The sequence below is a fragment of the Phaseolus vulgaris genome, chromosome 2, assembly GCF_051622355.1.
Source record: "Phaseolus vulgaris cultivar YP4 chromosome 2, ASM5162235v1, whole genome shotgun sequence".
NCBI lineage: Eukaryota > Viridiplantae > Streptophyta > Magnoliopsida > Fabales > Fabaceae > Phaseolus > Phaseolus vulgaris.
In genome coordinates this window covers 43,342,566-43,356,643 of record NC_143499.1, presented here as the reverse complement: position 1 = coordinate 43,356,643, position 14,078 = coordinate 43,342,566, and the positions used below count along the sequence as shown (strand labels likewise).

The 14,078-nt window shown below is 33.6% G+C and overlaps 2 protein-coding genes across 2 annotated transcripts; both read right to left on the bottom strand.

Moving 5' to 3' along the window:
• Positions 1 to 2,770: 2,770 nt before the first annotated feature.
• LOC137812327 (Mitochondrial substrate carrier family protein) lies at positions 2,771 to 6,623 on the bottom strand. Its single transcript, XM_068614262.2, has 4 exons — positions 5,946 to 6,623; positions 4,972 to 5,275; positions 3,710 to 4,174; positions 2,771 to 3,090 (listed from the first exon to the last, which is right to left on the bottom strand). Exons 1-4 carry the CDS (start codon positions 6,344 to 6,346, stop codon positions 3,016 to 3,018), a joined length of 1,245 nt encoding a protein of 414 aa, XP_068470363.1. The 5' UTR covers positions 6,347 to 6,623; the 3' UTR covers positions 2,771 to 3,015.
• A 3,505-nt stretch (positions 6,624 to 10,128) lies between these two features.
• On the bottom strand, positions 10,129 to 13,266 carry LOC137812324 (ras-related protein RABH1e). The gene is made up of 6 exons (XM_068614259.1): positions 12,932 to 13,266; positions 11,976 to 12,046; positions 11,741 to 11,829; positions 11,241 to 11,352; positions 10,827 to 10,917; positions 10,129 to 10,659 (listed from the first exon to the last, which is right to left on the bottom strand). Exons 1-6 carry the CDS (start codon positions 13,046 to 13,048, stop codon positions 10,516 to 10,518), a joined length of 624 nt encoding a protein of 207 aa, XP_068470360.1. The 5' UTR covers positions 13,049 to 13,266; the 3' UTR covers positions 10,129 to 10,515.
• Positions 13,267 to 14,078: the final 812 nt, after the last annotated feature.

Here is a 14,078-nt window from a genome sequence, read left to right as displayed (position 1 = left end):
ACAATATTAAGATAATCAGTGGAGTAAATTTTTCAAGAGAAATTGGGACTATTAGAAGATTAGAAAGAGTTCATAAATGCAATTATTGAAGAAAATGAGTTCACTTAGGAAAATTACTTGAGAAGATTGTTCTGTGGATTAGTAGTCTCTTTTATAATTTGGAAAGAAGTAAATTGAATTTTTTTGATAATTTTTTTTTATTATCTCAAGGTTAGTAATATATATATATATATATATATATATTAGTTAGGAGTATTTTTTGGTATCAGCGTTGAATAGACATCAGTCTTCAACTTTGACCAAGAAAGAAATAATACTTGTAAAAGATTCTCTCAAATCAGTTCTTGGTATCCGGTTATTGTGAGTAATAAATGTTATTAAATGCATACCTTGATTTAGTATTGATCAACCTATTTATAAGTGATCCTGTCGGTTGACTCGAGTGCAAGAGTCTTGCCATGTCAAAGGTATCTTCTCTCGATCAGCTTCGCACCACGCTAGCCTTCAATCTTCGCGTCTCAAATCCTCTCGAGAACCTGAAGAAAACAAAGACACAGAATGGCGCCGCTGCGGCCGATCGTGCTCCGACGCTCAAGTCAATGACGGAATCACCAAATACTAAGAGAGAAAAGCTAAACTCAAGGAACCGTGCAAGTATTCTCTCAGCGTACTCAAGTGTTCTCAAAAGCGTAAAGAAGTGTTCTAAACGCGCGTACCTCAGAAGTTCGTTAGAGTTCCTTATATACCTGAGCACTTTCTCTCTCCTGACGGTTACATCTCTAGACACGTGGCTCGCATCCAGCTGTACACGTGTCACCATCTGGAGCCTTCTTCTACTTGAGCGTCACCTCTACTCTCCAAGCTATTTGACTAAGTTACCCATGCAAGGAGTAACTCGGTGCATAGCTTCCTTGGAGCGCGATCTCTTCTAAGTGGCGAGTACGGGGTGTCACCATGCGCACCTTCTCTGTGGTCTCGCCTGCCGCTATCACGATCTGTTTCACTTGCACATCATGCATGTTCTGGGAAACTGTTCCCTTGCCTCGACCTCTGGCTAGGGAAAGATCATCTGACAACCTCATCCTTCGTGCTTGTACCTCTTGAAAGCCTTAAGCAAGCCTTCCTGATCTCTCGACGACGTGTCCCTTTCGGCGGTCTCTAACCACCTGATCTCCTAGAACTCACATACGGCGACTATGACGAAAGCCTGGTGACCACCGGTTATACATACTAGAGATCGGAGAACGCCAAGCTAACAATTGGCGACTACACAGACTTCCCGATGTGCTTCCCTTCTGTCAGCCAGGTGTCCCGTTCATCACGTTTATATTATCGTTTGCTGTCACGTCATCACTCCCGACTACCTGGTCGGTACAATAAGTAATCTTGGTTAACATTTTTATAAAGATGAGTTGAGCTATGGTGCTAATGACTCTAGATTCTCATAAATTTTGTGGTTAATCCCTGTATTAGTCTAATACCAAATACAACTTCTTAACTAATTTCATACTTTATTTTTGTCCTTAATATGTCGAGGTAAATTCGATGGAATAGTTAACCAATTTTGAGACAGAAATAGTATTGCTTAGGATGTTTCGACACTATGTAGAACATATTATATTCAAAATATCAAGTATTCTGGCTCATTATAGTTCTTCAAATTGAGATGATGAATAGAATATTTTTTGTTTGATTAATAGAAAAAATGTTTTCTGTGAATGGGAAATCTCTTCAAGAATTTGGTTCAGTGTTGCATCTTCAAATTTTTGTGAGTTTGAAAGTAGGTTGTTGGTTGATTATTGAACTATGATAAGAAAGGATTATCTGTTATACGTTCTTCTTTATTGAACTTATCAATTCTTGTACGAAAGTTTGTTTATAACTAAATTATGGATTTTATTGTTAGGATTGAGCAAATTTTCTTTATGTATTGATATGGAAATCTTGAGACATTTGTTTTGAAAATTTCATCTACTGCTTTAAGATCAAAGCGATTAGTTATTTTTAATGTTTCTTTCAGCAAAATTGCATCTTTATTATTTACCTGATGGTAAGACAACTCATTCCATATTTTTCATATCACTGTTCACTAATAAATTTTCTACTGACAATATACTGAACAAGTTCTGCTTTAAAGCAGTTGACTATACTTTCAGGATACCATGGGGTGTCAAAGTGAAGAGAAAAAGAACATTGCACACAAGATTTACATTTCAAGAATGAATTTGATACCGTTAGCTGTGTGGTGTTTTTCACAATGACTACAAATAAATGTCAAGAACAAATTCTTTTTGTGGTTGGATTGTTACCTAGACTCTTTCACTCATGTTTGGTTGTATGATGTAGTGTCTAAGGTATGAGAATTCTTATTTCAGATTATGAGAGTAGAAACTTTCCTGAACTTCAAATGTTGTGTACACTTATTTAACATGGTAAGAGTAGAACCTTTCATGAACTACAAATGTGTATACAGGGAAGTGTTTCAAAATATGTAAACTCTACCTTCTAAATTTTCATTTTGAAGCATTTTGGTTGTTAATGTTTTCATGCTACTGAGATTAAAATATTGAGTGTTTTTCTTCCTACAAATTATGCTTCTATTGCTTTTCCGACACTTGGTTCTCCATTCAAATCACTAAAACTGATTTAGATCTTCTTCTTTATACGACACAGTTGTCTTCAAAAGAGAAAGATGCACACAGAAAAAACAATCATAATGGGTTTTAGGACTTGCTTCCTGAAGATTAAAATCTAAATAACCAACCATGAATATTTTTCAAGCCCCAGTCCTCGTTTTTCTTTCTTTGGATTATTATTGAGTAAACAATAAAATCAGTGACAGATCCAACAGAAAACATAATTAATTAGTTTCTATGAGACACCCTTGATTCTTCCCACATCCAGCAACATTCCAACACCCAACAAAAACAGGGGTGACAGACTAAGAAACTAAGCAGAAAATTCCCATTTTCAAAGATCAAATATATCTAGCTTTAACATCTCCCACATAATCATCTATGTTGACTCTACTTCGAGAACTATCTTCATGAACTCGTAAACAAAATAGCTAATAGCAGCTGATGGTAACACCTGAAAAGTCACAAAATTAAAAACAACATATTAAAACATCAATAAAAGGATTGTCAGTAGCATTAAGTACTTATCATAAATAGACTAACATGAAAACCAACTCTCAAAACTTGGTGAAACTAAAAGAGTAGAGAAGTTGTGTACAAGTCCATCCTAAGAACTTTGGGAAGGTTTGGAACAATTAGTCCAATCAACACATGGTTAATACAGGTAAAATAATTAGTTGATCCTCTCTTATCTTGCTTATACACTACTTTATAGCTTGGAGAATTTCACAAGTTATCCTCCATAGACAAGAGAAGGAATTATTTCCTTTAAAAATGCTAGTAAATATTTCACTGTTGTTATTCGCACAGTTGCGGTAGTAAAGCAGCTTCTGTACATGAAAGTGATATACATCATGGTGAGAAAATTTCACTGAAACCAAACATTTTTCATGCCTGGCCATTTCACTTAACTCATTGATTAAAAAACAAGATTTCATGGACTGGGCATATGCTGAAATTTTTTTGAAGTATAAGTTCACCATCCATTATCATAGACTCATTTTACTTGTTTACTGAAATTTAAAGACGAGTTTTCACGGATCAAAGCATATTATCAAGAATAGAAATCATACCTGCAATAAACTAGGGATTAGTCCTGCATAGAGGGCGGGAACACCTCCTTGCTCAACAATCTTGACACAAGTTGCCATTGCATTCAACCTTGTTGCTCGTACTTGCATTTGAAGCTGTCTCCTTACAACTTCAAAGGGGTAAGTAGCAGCTTCAGAACAACAACCAGCAATAGCACCATATAATAAAGTTCTGATAGGACCCAATTCCATTTGTTCCAGTGCATTCAACTCTTGAGCCTCTTCCCTGCGTTGGATTCTTTTCCTTCCTTCAGGTGAATGCAGATATGCTGACTTTAAGATATCATAAATACCATAGTAGACAGCTCCTGAAGGTGCCATACTGATAATGGAAGGTACTAAACCCTTGTAAAGAGAAAAGAAGCCCTCTGTTCTTATCATGTGGCGGAAGGCACCAATCACACCTCCTAAGGCTTCACCTCCAGGTGCTACCATTACCGTCCTAATCTGAAAGAAATCACACCTAGAATGTAAGTACAACAAAATTCAATAAAAAATTGAACTATGTTGAAATAGTTTGTTAGAGTAGGCTTCATGAAATTCTAGAGAAAGACTTTTTTAGTGTTCCAAATGTTGAACACAAGGCACACGTGAGTGAAGTGACAACAGACCATGAAAAGTTTATATCATTCAAACAAAATCTTAAGCAATGATTAAGATATCATAGTTTTTGTTGCTTAACAATGATTACACTACAATCAAGAAACATCATGGAGGAACACCAAAGGTAAGATGGGAATGCAAAAATTTGTGACCAAAGACATGCTTACAATTTCCAAAAGTTTATCAAGCAAATGTAGAAGAGCTCTAACAATCACAGTTGCTAGCAGATAAGACTGGGACTAAGCATCAAGTAAACTCATAGAATCACCTTAGAGAGGTGAGTAGACAAGAGGAACATCAGTATTCCTCTTTAGTTTTGTCAACTACTAATTAAAAGAGATTGAATTGAAATGTAGCTAGCAACATTGCAAATTCAAAGTCAACAAATAAATTGGACCTATAAGATTGTATCAAACCTGCGTAAAAAGACCACATAGACAAGCCTGCATTAATTCATACCCATCATATCATACTTCCTAAAGCATCACACCGAAACAAAGTAATCTATACTTAAACAGTAGCAATAAAGTCATACCAGTCCTGTCCTATTATTTCATACTCCTAAAAGCATCGGAATTCAAAACGCAAGCACTAGAGAGAACAAACAAATACAAGTAACATGATACTGAATTTCCACTCACAGTGTCCATGGGCAAGCAGAGCAATGTAGCTGTTATCCCAGCAGCAGCACCCGCAACAAATCTCTCTATATTAGTAGATTCTTCATTCCCCAACATCCTTGTCAGCTTATTTTTATAAGTATCATAGGCATAAAAATTTATAGCCTTAAAAGGTGCCGTCCGCAGAATATTCACAAAATTCCCTTTCCAAAAACCTTTCAACCCTTGTGAAGTCGCAATTTGCTGAATGAGCTCATAAAGATTCTTCTGTTCACCACGAACTATGTACTCCAACTTAAGTCTCTCAAGAGGTGCAACGAAAGTCCTGATACAATAAGCCACATAACAACTTACACCATTGTGCATAACGCTTTTAAATTCATTAAAGAAGTTTCAAAACAAAACAAAAAACACCCTCTTTATTTAGCATTGTAAAAATAACAGACGAAAGAAGAATAAATAATAAGGTCTTTTACACTGTCATCATATCATAAATCATCATATATTATATGATAATTTTGTTGACTTTTATAACAATTAGTTAAAGAGAAGTGTTGATAGCACACCCTTTGACGCAATCCTTCTAGAACAGTATCTTCATTTACTACAATTTATTGAAAACTATAAAATCACATAAATAACAAAGGAAAAATTACAAAGTCTCAGACCGCCATAGTCCCAGTAAGCAATTTCCATGTGACACATAACCTAGTCTTACTAACTCTTTCTTGTCAACTCAAAAATTCGGTTCACATGGTAATCTAAACCATCTAAATATTTCTCATAACGTGTTGCTGCATTTCTAACTGCCTTAAAATCACAAATTTTACACTAACAGTGAATCCCTATCAAACTCGTAAAAGAATGAGTGTAGTGGGAAAACATAAGGGAACTAGAGTGCAAATGTGCATAAAACTGTGAAATTAAGCAAAACGAGGTAATCGTGCGTGTGGGTAGAATGGCAGTGTAGAAATTAAAGGAACGATTTTGAAGACCTTGAAACCATGGCAGCGACAGCACCAGCCCATAGATGTTTAGTCATGTTGACGGCACCCGATCCATTGATCAAAATCTTCTCTTTCTCTTCACTCACACCATCATCATCTTCCACCTTCTTATCATGATGTTCCAGAATTTCACCCGATTCTCGACCATACCTCTGATCCGCACTGGTTCCGTTTAAGGACAAACTCAATGACAAGAAGGCACCGCCACCTATGCCACCTTCCACCCTTAAACTTCTTTTCCAACAAAAACATGATACTGTTGTAGGATCAGAAGAAGAAGGAGGAGGAAGGTAGGAAGCGAAGGAGGAGGGAAGTGTGTGAGAGTTGAGGAACAGACCACCGGGGAAGAAGGAATCGGAGGATTCCGGTGGTGAGATTAGGTGGAGCATTGTTGTAGGTTTCGTTGTGTTCTTTGGTTTTTGTTTGTTTCAGGTTGTTTGTCTGTTTGGTACAACGTAGGAGTAGTTTGGTTGGGTTTGAAAAGGATTTGGGTCTCACTCAGTTTTGACTGTTTGGAAGAAATGGAATACATGAGAATATGATGCGATTTAAGATGCATAGCTTCCACCGCCTCATCTACAATGCTGCCTTTCGTCTCCGGTTAGCTTAGCTATGTTGCTGCTCTCCTGCTTCTTTATTTAATCATATAATAATCACTACTTTACTACTGCCAAAACCCTTTCTTTCTCCCTCTTCAAATTTTTAAAACTAATGGGTATTTTTTTTCCCTTTTCAATATTTACTATAATATAATTTTTAAAATATTTGTTTTCAGTCAAGTACAATCTTTTTGGCATTCTAATTATTTGCTCCAAACATGAACCATGCTAAAGAATGAGTTGATCTTGGGATAGAATGAGTTGATCTTGGGATAGAATGAGAGAATTCACACTAAAGATTAATCAGAAACTAACAGGAGAAGTAATAGACTTAGGTATAGAATAATCCTTAAATCTATAGGAAAATTATAAATAAATGAAGACCTTTAAAAGTAAATATAATAATTCTCTAACTATAATATTCATAATTTAAACATATTCAACATGAGTCGTATCCACCACTAAAGGACCAAAAAATTAAAAAGCAAGAATCTTAATAGAAAAAATTCAATCTTATTCAACATTAATAAAATCAATATAATGTTAGAGATGTCTTGACTTATAATTTTTGTTTCATTATTCATGGATGAGGTTTTATTTAGGAGAGGTGATTTTTGTTCTTTAGATTTATCTATGGTTAAAGGAAAATCCAACTTTTCTTTGTTATTATAACTTAGTAGGCAAATTAGTGCTATTATGGTAAAAGGCATGCGTGGGCGTGTGGGTTTCTCACGTGTACAGCACATTCATGTGGTCGGTGTGGGCCTAAAAGTACTCATCTTATTTCCAACGTGCACTTCCAACTCCTTCCTGCATATCCAATTCATAAAAAAAATATTAACTTTTGTACTTAATAAATAAGAAAATTAGTGCGAAAATATTAATTTATTTCTTTAAATAAATAAAAATAACATATAGATTTAGAAATGAAAATAATATTGTTGTCCATTTAAAAAATAGCTTTCTAATATAACTTCTGCTATTATTATTTTTCTGTAGTTTGTGATGATTGTAAGATTTGTTCATGAATTGAGTGTAAAATGTTTAAGAATAAGATAAAAAAAAATCATTAAAAAACAATAATTAATGTTGAAGAAGAGTAATACATATATCAGATACCTAATATTCATTAGATGGATGAAGCTCAGGGTAACTATGATGATGGGGAGTACTATTCTATCATATCCACTAGATAAAAACTGTTTAGAAAACTTTGCCGTTAAAGAGAAATTTAGCGGATCCAATTTTAATTTCAGTTTATTGCAGTTGCAATTATCTCTCAAAGAAAAGTTTATGATAAGTAATTAATATATAATTAAAATATTCCAACTTTTTTATTATACAATCTATTTGATGAATTTTTTAAGTGAAAAATTGATTGAGTTGTTTAAAATAAGAAATATAATTTGACAACAACAAAAATGTAAAATATTATTAAAAGAAAAATAGAAGAGAAACTTTAGGAAGTTTGTAGGCGAAATACGCTATTAGTGGTGCTGTGTATTTTGGTTTCTGTAACTTTCGTCTTTAAAGAAACTTACACGTAATATTCATGTGAAAGAAAACGTTTTCCATATGGAGGAGTTGTGAGAATTGTGTTTCTTTTCTTCACAGTTGTTACGTAGCTTTTTATTTTCTATTCATAGTGCCCTCCCTGTAACCATGATACAAAATAAAAAATTATTAAGTTGTGGAGAATATTCTTCCACAGCTATATATTGTTGCCATTTGTATTGTTATTTATCAAAGATAAATCTCAAATTCAATTTAAAACAAGTTATTTTTGCAGTAAAAACTTTTAGTTTTATTTAAATAAAACCCAGGTCTCTTTGCCTTTCTTGTTGTACTTAATTTTGTGTCTAAAAAGACGAATGCTTTTAGTTGAAAATTTTGCCTAAAGTCGTACCATTACTCTCACAGACAAAAGAAAGTTCATATAAATTATGAACAAAAGTTCTTTTATTTTATTAAGAGTTATGATATATTTTACCCTCTGATTTTAACACAAATTTAACGCTGCATGCGTGGCAATAATGTAATAGGGTGAAATTGTGTGCGAAGGAACACGAAATTCAAAATACGGTAAAAAAAAAAAATATTACATCGGTTCTTAGAAACAACCGGTGTAATATATTTTTTTTATTCAGAATGACCCATATTACACTGGTTAAGTCATCTAACTGATATAATATATGATCCATATTAAAAAATTTGATTTTTTTTTCATAAAGTGTGGGTGGGTTATAAATGTCACATATGTAACCATTTACCGACACACGAGTAACCAAATTTGTGTGTGTGAGTATATGTGGAGGAACCATAAGTTCTGGTGAGGTTATTACATCGGTTAAGCCATCTAACCGATGTAATATATGATTCTTATTAAAATAAATTGATTTTTTTTCATGAAGAGTGAATGATCATAAACGTTACATAAGTAACCACTTACACACTCGGGTAACCAGTTTTGCATGCGTCGTATAAGTAACAACTTCCAGACACACGGGTAACTAGTTTTGTGTGTGCTACGGGTCATATATTATACTATAGAGACAAGGTCACATCATCACCAAATGTCACGTATGCAACGTCAATTAATGTCACGCAAAGAGTGTCAAGTCTGTGTTAGTGACAGAGAGTGTTAATAAAACATTTCTTTTATTAATTATATGAACTTCTATTTTGGTAGTCTTTTTTAAATCTTTCGAACAACCTAGCTAGATAAAACAAATGTTGGGAATGCCTAAGTTTTATGTCAAAGAATATACGTATATTTCTTACAACTTCTATGAACTTGCTTAATTTTATTCCTTGATATTGTTCCTTTTTTTAGTGTTAAAAGAAAGATAAATAATAAATTTACAATTATTAACCAATAAGTCATATAAGTTGCCATTAACAAAGAATCATAATATATAATCAGATGGGTTTGAGCAAATTAATTAACATTTAAATTGGATGGTTTTTAAGGTTGTTACCTTTAGTTACAATGAAATAGAATGCAATAGAGTACAATTAAGGAAGTAGTAATACATGTAAAACCCCAAATGTTTGAAGTCAAGAAACAATTTGAATAGTTACAAAATGATTAAGATCATTCACATGCCATAAAAGAGTCTTAATATTTTATAGATGAAGGTGGTTGATCCTGGTATTAATAATAACTACCAACTCTAAAAGATTGGTGACTAGTTATAGCTACTCTAATGAAATATAAAAACTTTGAAATAGGTAATAATAAAGTAAAATTAACCATCGATGGTTTTTTATATCAACCTCCAATGTTAATCTACTATAATACAAGTGCTTATCTTTCTTACTACACTTGTATCTTTCTTGGTGGGTTTTCTTTAGTTCTCCTGTCTGTATTAAATATCATTTTACATCTTCAAAATCAATTATTATAATGAAAAGATATTTTACCTTCGAGTTTGGTTGCAGCAATGATTATGAAAATGCATCCCAGTTACCTGAATTAAAAGAAAAATTATGCGTTTCTAGCCCTAGATAGATCTTTCAAGAATTCCAGTAAGGGAATTGTATGAGTAGGGTCTGAGTTAAAGAGATCCAAATTACGCCAACAAACCAATCAATTCTGCTTTGGATATGATCACCGATGCCACCAAAATGGTCAGATGGAGGGCTATATTATATACGTCTTGCCTTCAACACAGACTATGCATTTCTAAAGTGTAACCATAAACCTATGACGGACAATTGAGGGAGCTTGTTTATTACCTGTATTCTTACATCAAGGGACTAATTGTATAACAAAAAAAAAGAATAATGTGTCGTACATCAAAACCATTACTGCAATTTGTCCCCCCACCCAAAAACTGAAGGATCATTGCTACGAAAGCACGTTCCTCCAGCACCATCATTAATCCATTTAAGCAGCCAGTCCCAGAATTATATTCAGTGAACTACCTTACTATTGGCACTTTTGAGAATAGACTTCTCTAGCACGAGCAACCTCCTCCTTGCTGCTCTGTCTGGGATGAATTCACAGTGGGCTTTAAATTTACATCGACCATGTCTTCCTGCTTTGTAGAAGAAAGAGTTTCCATCCCTGGCAAGGCAGCAGCAATCTTACGAAACAAAGGCTGCACTTTGCATTGACAGAAAACATTAAGGGCACAGAACAAACATGTAAAAGAAGAGAAATTTGAGAACAAAGATAGTACGTATGACATATCACCGGCATCATGGTTCAGAAGAATGATTTAGTAAACTAAATATTGGGATAACTGAAAAGTTCACTAATTTTCACCTTGATATTGAAGCCTGCTTTTGCACTGGTTTCTATGAACATGATTCCAAACTCACGGGACTTTGCATCTCCTTCCTCTATTGAAACTTGCCTGTTCAAGTATCAAAATGGCTTTGTAAAGAAAATTTCAGATGGTAAAATCAAAATACTTGAATGGAAACACAAGAGGCAAGCCGGTTGGTAAATGGACTAACTATGATATCTTCTATTTGTAGCCTACTAATGCATGCAAAGTCCCTGACACAAATTTTAAGCTATGCTAGAATTATATTTTAACCAAACTTCTAAAGTTTTCGGATGAAACAGAATATGGAAACACTAAAACAGAAGACCGAAGCATAATATGGAAACCTTATTATGATAATAAACAAACACATAAAACATCCAATTCATATAGACCAAATTAGTCCTCACCTTTTATCAACAAGATCAGTTTTGTTTCCAACCAAGACAATAATAACATCACTGCCACGTTCTGTACGAACCTCCTCAACCCACTTGTTAGTGTTCAGAAATGATTGCCTGTCTGCATAAGAACAGGTTACCGAGGTTAAATAATCATAAATTGCTGTTAAATATTGATTATTATATGAAAAATGAAAACTAAAGCACTTCCAAATCCACATGCAAACACATAAGTTAAAAAGAATATGCTATAGAACCGCCAGAGTGCAAGCAAGCACACGCACAACACATTTGGTTGTAATAACATGTATATTAGAAAGTAAGATCAGAGCAGTCACTCACTTACATATATTAAAGAAAGCATTCATGCCCTACAAAACTCTTTTTTGAGTTACATACATGGTCAAATAATTTGGAAAGTTATGTCATGAAAAAATCGATAAAGATTCAGAAAAAAACCTGTTAATTAGATCATGAAAATGCTATATAAAGGAACATATAAAACTCACTAGCAACGTCATATACTATAACTGCAACAGAAGAATCTCTTATGTAGCTTGGAATGAGACTTCTAAATCTTTCTTGCCCGGCAGTGTCCCTGTGAAGTTAGCATAACCTAAGCTCAGAAATTGTAAAAAATAATGCGTACAATCCTATGCCACAATAATGTGCACTCAAATGGAATTATTGAAATATAAATTAAAACTGAGGCTAGTATAAGATTTGAAGAGGAATTCATCCTACCAAAGCTGCAAGCGAACAGTTCTATCTTCCAGGTACATTGTTTTTGACAAAAAGTCAATACCAATGGTTGCCTGAAATTTATATAACCAAATATTTTGTCAGCAACCACAGAGCAGGAAGGATAAAAAGGTCAATCATTGAAGGGAAAATAAAAATACGAATAACTCAACAAAGAAACAAGCCTCCATGTCCATTTTAAGTTATTTTATGTGATAGCTAATATAAACAAGACAACCATGATACACATACACCTTTCACATACCACCTGCAATGCACATTTCTCTCATTCTCTCTTCATGTAGTCGCATTACTTGTGATATCATTCATTTCTCTCTTTCTTTTCCTATCTTTCACTAGGTATATACACCCACAGAATGTATACAAATAAATTTCCTAAACAATAAGCAGTACAAGCAATCAAAAATCCTAGTAAACAAGCCTCTTAAAAATCAACACAAAGTGGATCCAGAGCCAAGCCCTTCTCAATGACTAAAACAAGCTCTGCTTCCTATAATACCATTTCACCCACTCAAAAAACGAGGATCCCGAGCCAAACATGTTCGATTTGACAACGAGTTTTAAACAACTCTGCCTTCCCCTTTAAAACTCGTCCCTCAATTTCACCATCCGATACAGTTAAGATATCCAAAAAAAATTCAGAGCAAAAGTATATTCGGTCTCAGAGCACATCTATCAGCTCACGATTGATAAAAAAATGGTCCTAGCACATTAAAATCACAGCAAAATTTATTGCGGAACTGATCTCCGAAACAAAATCACCTATTAAGAAATATATATAGCGTGACGTGGTGATATAATCAGAGATTGATTCACGTGAATGACATGCAGATATAAAACGGTTGTCCTAGGAGAAAGATATGAACGGCAAATGAAGATGAAGATATTAAAGTTGGATTACATTAATTGAGATTGAGAAAGGATGGATGGGACCACACCTGGTAGGTGGTGTCGAATTTGTCGTACATGAAGCGGGTGATGATGCTGGTTTTCCCGACGGATTGATCGCCCAAGAAAACGAGCTTGTATTTGGCGAGAGGGGACACCGTCGCCATTTCCGAGAATCTCTTTCTTCTTCTCTCTCAGAGACGCAAGCAGATCTGAATCTCCCGAATTCTCTTCTTTTCGATCGCAACAAATGAAGGATTACCAAATTTAACGTAATTTGGAATGCAATGCGTTATGTGTGAAGGAATGTGTGGGGGTCACGAACCGCCAACCTCGATCACTATGAGGACCGTGTCACACCAATTTTCCCATTTCTATGACCTTTCTTGTATTAAAAGTAACTATCGTTAATTAAAAATTAAGAGAATTATCTTTATGATTAAATTAATATATTTAAAAAAAAATTGAGAGATATTGTTGAGTTATGAGACTTGGGTCGATTTTTGGTCAATTAGGTAGGAGACCGATGTAAATAAATAATGTAAAAAAATAACATAGAGAATTTGAATTAATTAGCATTAACCAGTTAGTAAATAGAGAATCATAACGGGAGACACAAGGTTAAGACTCACTCCATATATACTATATAAAATCTCACAAATAGTTAGATTATAAATTAGGTTAAAAACACACTTATTCTTAATTATGTTCTGGATTTAGGTAGTATATTGGTTTGTATAGAAGAGATATCAATATTAATTAAAATTAATTTTAGAAATATTAAAATTAATGTTTCTTATGTAATTTTTTTCGCCTCTCAAAAAATAAGAATAAATAACTTTAAAGTTGCGTTATTCTCTACGTTCCCTTATTTATTTAAATTACGAAGAGAAATAATTATCTCATAAAATATATTTCAATTACACTTTAAAGTGTAATTGATGTATGTATAGTTCAATATAGTATACATGTAATTAATATTTTCAATTTTTTTTTATATGTTATTAGTTTTGTATGCTATCATTTTTCTCTTCTTTTCTTAATTTAAATTAGATTTGGAAGGTTTACGCGATTTTTAAAGTATTGATTCAAGTAGAAAAAGTTGTAAACATTAGTTTTGATTTATTATTTTTTGTTGAATAACACATCAGTCTAGCATAAAAACGCACTAGTGTAAATAATATTTAGAAAGATATT